The sequence below is a fragment of the Anoplopoma fimbria genome, chromosome 11 (genome assembly GCF_027596085.1).
Source record: "Anoplopoma fimbria isolate UVic2021 breed Golden Eagle Sablefish chromosome 11, Afim_UVic_2022, whole genome shotgun sequence".
Lineage (NCBI taxonomy): Eukaryota > Metazoa > Chordata > Actinopteri > Perciformes > Anoplopomatidae > Anoplopoma > Anoplopoma fimbria.
Genome location: NC_072459.1, coordinates 16,936,256 through 16,943,084, shown reverse-complemented (window position 1 = coordinate 16,943,084; position 6,829 = coordinate 16,936,256). Strand labels below are relative to the sequence as shown.

Genomic DNA, 6,829 nt, shown 5'->3' with positions numbered 1-6,829 from the left:
AAGACATTGCGATCTTTTTCACTGACGCACTGCAGTGTGTTCAGAGAATTGTGAGGGAAACTGACAGTTTGGGACATGACAGTGTAATTTTGGACAGATTGATTTCTGAGCTTGATGGTTATACTCGGACACTCTCTTTATTGCTCTCGATTAACCAGCAGCATGAGGGTGACAATCAGGGGAGCTTTGGTGACCTGGAGGCGCTCCGTGTATGTTTTCAATATGTCATAAATTCCTATCAAAACCAAAGGTCAGTGGGAAGGAACATGTTGACCTTAGGAGTACCTACTATCAGAACTGGTCATCCTGGTCGCCCTCCATACAATATACTCCATCAACAAATCGCCTACTGTTTGTCATTTGGCATGAATTGGGAACGAATAGCTGTATGCTTTGGAATCAGCAGGAGGACACTGTATCGTTACAGACAGCAGCTACAAATTGGTACCCTCAGCTATACAGCAATGTCTGATGAGGCCTTGTGTAACGTCATCAGAGAGATCCTTCAAACCACTCCAGGTTCAGGGGAAAGGTATGTCCGTTCGAGCCTTCAAACACGCAACCTTAGAATACAGCGGTGGCGTGTGCGACGCTGCCTGCAACATCTTGACCCAATTGGTCGGGCCTTCCGTAGACGTCGAGTAATTCACCGAAGAATTTATTCGGTTCAAAATCCCAATCAATTATGGTAAGTTTTTTTTTTTTTTTTATATTACATTAACTTCGTATACAGTATATTGGTACTACAGCTAGCATAGCCCTTGCAATAAAAATGTAGTAATTTTTTTTAATTTTCTTCCGATAGGCATATAGACGGAAACCACAAACTGGTCAGGTGGAGAATGGTCTTTCATGGATGTGTTGACGGCTTTAGTAGGACCATCATATACTTGCAGTGCCTAAATAACAATAGAGCATCAAGTGTACTGGAACTTTTTCGGCAAGGTGTAGAGAATTTTGGCCTTCCCTTGAGAGTACGCTGTGATCATGGCATGGAGAACACCGGCGTTGCCCGGTATATGCTGGAAAGAAGAGGGTTAAATAGTGTCATCACTGGACGCAGTGTTCACAACCAGAGGATTGAGCGGTTGTGGGCAGAGTCAAACAGAGTTGTCTCCTTCTACTACAGTGATCTCTTCTCCTTCATGGAAAATGAGGGCATACTGAATTCTACAAATGAACTGCACTTATTTTGTCTACACTACATCTATTTGCCAAGAGTTCAAAGGTCAACTGCAGAATTCAGAAACCAGTGGAACAACCATGGATTATCTACACAGGGATACCAAACGCCTCTTCAACTGTGGCTGAGAGGTGTTCTTAACAGTGGAGAGGCAATGCAGAACATTTTAGTTGGGAGTGACAACTCTGAAATGAATGAAGACCCCCCAGTACATTTTGAGACTTCAAACAATGTTGTTGTTCCAGTAAATGATTTTATGTTCAATGAAACAGTTGTAAACAGGATTATACAAAATGTAGACCCACTAACCGATGACGGCAACCATGGCATTCAATTATTTTTGAGTCTGGTGAACTCTCTTAACGAGTAGGAGTGTCAAGGAAATTGGGACACTATTGGGGGGGGGGGGTTAAAGGATAAATCCGGTTTAAAATGGATCTGGGATATGTTAAATATGATAACGAGATGGGATGTTCGTTTGGGAGCACAAAAGCGCATGTAGACGCATTCTTAAAAATTGTCTGTTTTAGCCGATTCTACCAAAACGCTATAAACTTGGAACCATGGGGTCATCATCTCATGGTAAAAAATGAAATCGCTATTTTAAACCACTTAAAAGGCTAGAAGTAGCCCGACACTTCTAGACAATGACATTTTGTACACACAATACCATCAGTAGTTCACCCGTCGACGCCATTTTGGATTTAAGACTCGATAGGTAGATTGACGAACACAGAGCTTGTGACATCCGTGAACAACACACAAGCTCTGTGTTCGCCAAGATACTTATCGAGTCTTAAATCCAAAATGGCGTCGACGGGTGAACTACTGATGGTATTGTGTGTATAAAATGTCATCGTCTAGAAGTGTCAGGCTACTTCTAGCCTTTTAAGTGGTTTAAAATAGCGATTTCGTTTTTACCATGAGATGATGCCCCCATGGTTCCAAGTTTATGGCGCTTTGGTAGAATCGACAATTTAAGAATGCATCTACATGCGCTTTTGTGCTCCTAAACGAACATCCCATCTTGTTATCATATTTAACATATCCCAGATCCATTGATCTGGATTTCTCCTTTAAAAGGTCACATTATAGCACCAGGTGCGAGTGTGATTAGCCGTTACAAGCCGTTCAGAAAATCTGCCTCTTTTGACATCACAAGTGGGCGTGTCCACCTAGATGTGTGCTGGATGGATGAGGACTGTTTGCAACAGTCCACTGGGTAGGCTGGTAGACTGAACTATCCAACCTAAATCATCCCTTGTGATGACAAAAGAGGCAGATTTTCTAAACGGCTTGTAACGGCTAATCACACTCACACCTGGTGCTATAATATGTGACCTTTAATCAAAGGCCCTTGACAATTTATGCTTCAGTTTGAAACATTGAACATTTAACATTTTTAACATTGAAAAAAATAACTTGTTTCCTTGTTTTCTTGGGAGTCATTCCTGACCAAAACCCTGCGTGTTTCTAAATGCAAATTCCATGCTGTCCTTGAAATCCTCATAGTTGTTCACTAATGGCAACTTGAGGCAGTTAATGCATGTGTTTGCAGTGGGCAAATGACGGCCTTGTCCGGGGGGAAGGTCATGGAGAAAATCCACTGAAGGTCGTGGGGAGAGGCCAAGGGGTGGAATTTCATTTGCTCCCGTTGCGAAGGCTAGGATGCCACCAAGGGTCAAGGGTCCCTCTTGCTCTGAAAAAGTAATACACCAAAGAAAACCAAATTAATCTAGCATGCCCTTTTAAAAAGGATGGAAAGATAAAGACAAACAGAAGAGCATATGAAAAGAGGGTTCAAAGTTAACAAAACTACTGTACAAAGGTAGGTGATACAAACTAATACAACTCAAACCACATAACTGAAGGAAGGCAATTTAATGAGAAAAAAGTGCAGTATGTATTCCATATCTAGCAATAATACTTACCCTCAATATCCATCAGGTAGTCCCTCCAAAATGGAACAACACATTCCTCTGCCCTTCTTCTGTTGCTGCCCACTGCAGACAGTCGAATAACAAATAGATTTTCGAGTACATCAGCTGTCAGTGGGGATGGCTCGTGACACATCAGCGGTCTGAAAGCAACTGGGTGCATTCTTATTGCATCAAGAACACCAAGGGTCTTCATCCCCTCCCTGAATCTGTAAAAAAAAATATGAGAAGATACAAATAACTTTTCAAATTGGATAAATTATCAGCCAGTACATGAAAGGAAAGACAGTTCAGAGTTTTTGATTATGCAAAAAGGTCTTGTATTTGACAACTATCTAAAACCTGATGTTCTTTAAGTAATTTTTACAGGACACATGTAAGCCTTGTTTCGGAATGTTTGTAAGGTTGTACATTGGCTTTTACTAATAAATATATGTTGACATCTTTTGTTATTCTTTAATTATGTTTGCTTAACAACACAGTTACACAAACCTTTCAAATGCTCCACTGACGCGATGGACCACCTGGAACATGAGGATGTCCTCCACCAAAAGGTCTTTGTCCTCTATGCCTTTCAATGGCCTGAGACACCCAGCATTGGCCAGATAATCTGTAAGTGGTTCTGTGGCCTGTTGCAATTCATCTAAAGATGTACATTCTGACACCTAAGGACACAAAACAAAAATATGGGAGAATCAAATCAATACATGTATACATTATGGTTGAATAAACTCTCTCTCCGCCGTTGCCTTTGTGTTGACGCGCGGTGTGTGCGCGTGCTTGTGTGTGTGCGCGCATGTGTGCATTTCCGTGTATGTTTGTGCATGCTTGCGTGTGTGTTCTTACCTGCGCGTGTGCCGATGCCAACGTCTTACCTGTGTGTGTTTGTGTGCGGGCGCGCTCTTCCGTGTATGTGTCGCTGCCTTTGTGTTGACGTGCGGTGTGTCCGCGAGGTGCTTGTGTGTGTGCGCATGTGCGTGCGTTTCCGTGTATGTTCGTGCGCATGTGCTTGCTTACGGTGCATATACGTTTGCGCTTGGCACATGCGCACTTGAGTAACTGGTGCGACAGGCCTGCTATTATAGTAGTAAGATTTAAGCAGTTTAGACCAATTAGATCTCTGTCTTTACTGTTGTGCCTTGGTTAGTGGGAACGAGACAATCTCATAAATTATGATTGGCTGAGGTAGAGTAAAATGTCACGGTAAGCCAATCAGAGGTAGAGTTGGGCGGGTGTTTACACAAACTCAAACGCACGCATAGTTGCCAGTTAAAATTCCTTAGAATCCAATTGGATTCTATGGAATTTTTAATTTGTTTCTGATTGGACACAATATCCCCGGACAGGATATTTGACTTTGCAGAATGCATTACAATTCTGTATAGTTCAATATATTTACTGGCAATTGAGTATTCTCTATGTTTACAATGCGTTTACCTTTTTGACCTTGGCATAAAGGTCCAAATCTGCAATCTCCTCCATCTCAGGCTTGGGTGATCTTCCGGTCAGGGAGGAGTACAAAGAATAGGAGCAGAACCCAGGAGCAGGCCCGCCATGAACTAGGCTCACCGCAATGGCCTGGCCGGCAAAAAAATACTGGTCCTTTCTTAAAGCTTGAGGAAACATGACATGAAGAAAAAATTAAGATTAAGTACAGGGCAAAACCCTTGAAAGAAAAAGTGTTCATAGTCATATATAAAGGGACGCTGTACACAATTAAAGCATACCTGAACTTTCCAAAGCCAAGTTGGCTTTTCCTTCCCTTCCCTCAAACATCTGTGAGTGTGCCAGGGCCTCCATAAGTAGACGCAGGAACTCCCTCCTAGGGCCGCCGAGGTCAACAGCCTCCTCATCCACGCCAAAGTCATCCGAGAACATGACACACATTTGGAAGGTCGGATTGTAGGACAGTCTCTTGAAACCTCTAACAGCACCATCAAGCACAGCAGAACGGTTTATGTTAAATCTGCATTTTTCATGGATATTAATTTTGGAGGCAAGATCGAGGAGCACCTCCTTCGCAGATGTGTCATTTTTAGACGTCCTGTTAAAAATTAGAATTCAGAGAATAAACGTTAATGGATTATACTATGTGATCAATGTATTGACATTTACATACTTTCAGCTCTTTGCATAAAACAAAGCAAAGCAACTTAAATAGCTGAAACTTTACTCATTGAAACAATGTCATATTAACCAATCACTTACGGATGACTCTCAAGACTGGCCAATATAGCCTCGTTAACTTCCTCATCAGAGGACAGGTCTGGCATGGCTCCCATGATTGACAGGTAGGTGTCATAATTGTCACTGACGAGTGCGGACCGGCTCAATGAATTGTCAGTTTGTAAGTCACTGGGCACTTGTGGTGGGGGCAGGTAACTGGGCGCTTGTTGTGGGGGCTGGTAACGGGGCTCTTGAGGTGGGGGCTGGTAACGGGGCTCTTGAGGTGGGGGCTGGTCACTGGGCACTTGTTGTGGGGGCTGGAAACTGGGCGCGTGTTGTGGGGGCTGGTAACGGGGCGCTTGTTGTGGGGGCTGGTAACGGGACTCTTGAGGTGGGGGCTGGTCACTGGGCACTTGTTGTGGGGGCTGGAAACTGGGCGCGTGTTGTGGGGGCTGGTAACGGGGTGCTTGTTGTGGGGGCTGGTAACGGGACTCTTGAGGTGGGGGCTGGTCACTGGGCACTTGTGGTGGGGGCTGGTCACTGGGCACTTGTGGTGGGGGCTGGTCAGGGGCACTTGCGTATGACTTCTGCGGTTCCTTCCCCTAGTAGTCATACTGTGCTCATTGGATGCTGACCTATTGTCCTCTTCATCCAACTCCATACTGTCCTCGGAGTCTGTGCTGTCCAACTAAAACACAACAAACATAATTAAAAAGATTGCCGTTAAGCCCACTTCCTAAGTATTACAACCTCTTGCCTACATTCACATTAGGAAGAGAGCATGTGTACATAATTTATTGTACAATAATTGATCTATGGTCGTATGGCTCTGTTCTAGGACCTCCCTGTCCTTCTGTGTGGTTGTGTGAATTGGTTCAGTGTTTAAAATGTGTGTGTGCGACAAAAGCGGGTAACTCTAGAGCAATGCGAGATGACATTAACTGAGACCAACTCCTTTATATCCCAACACCCTGTGAAGTTGTGAACTATCATATTCTGCATAAATTAAATCATTAAAACCCTGGGCCTTCTTCACAGTTGTGTTGAAGTTCTATCTGACACTGTTCGACGTTGTTTGTTAATACCTTACCTTACATAGATCATTTGATGGCCTCACATATAGAGCCTTTGCCTTGAAGATCTTGTGTAGCATAAGGCCGCCAAGTTCTTGACCGCTGTGCAGCTTTGGAGCAACCAGCTTGCTCCCACAAGCCATCAACAGTTCAATACTGTAACAATGAGTTGAAAATTATGAAAATTAGTTTGCTAAAATACATCAATGGAATAGCTTATGATGTGCATTATGTTGAAATTCCAGTATCAGTACCTTGTATCCATAGGAATTTTTTCTTTAAAGGCTTGCTCTATCTCCATGATGACAGTCCGGCTGTTCCAGGACTTGTGCATTTCGAATGCATTCAATATGAAGCCTCTATCATGTAGTTTTCTCCGTGTTTTATGTTTACACACTAGGTCCCAAGATGAGCTTGGTAATAATATCAGATCCTTTAGGAAGGTAGGGTGGTTTGGGGTAGAAGGTCTA

At 43.3% G+C, this 6,829-nt stretch overlaps 1 protein-coding gene across 1 annotated transcript; it reads right to left on the bottom strand.

Annotated features, from left to right (window-relative positions):
• Positions 1-2,545: 2,545 nt before the first annotated feature.
• Positions 2,546-5,402, bottom strand: LOC129098365 (G2/M phase-specific E3 ubiquitin-protein ligase-like). Its single transcript, XM_054607358.1, has 7 exons — positions 5,329-5,402; positions 4,848-5,044; positions 4,558-4,733; positions 3,967-4,179; positions 3,613-3,785; positions 3,115-3,329; positions 2,546-2,882 (listed from the first exon to the last, which is right to left on the bottom strand). The coding sequence occupies exons 1-7, from the start codon at positions 5,400-5,402 to the stop codon at positions 2,629-2,631; spliced, it is 1,302 nt and encodes a 433-aa protein (XP_054463333.1). The 3' UTR covers positions 2,546-2,628.
• Between the last annotated feature and the right edge of the window lie 1,427 nt (positions 5,403-6,829).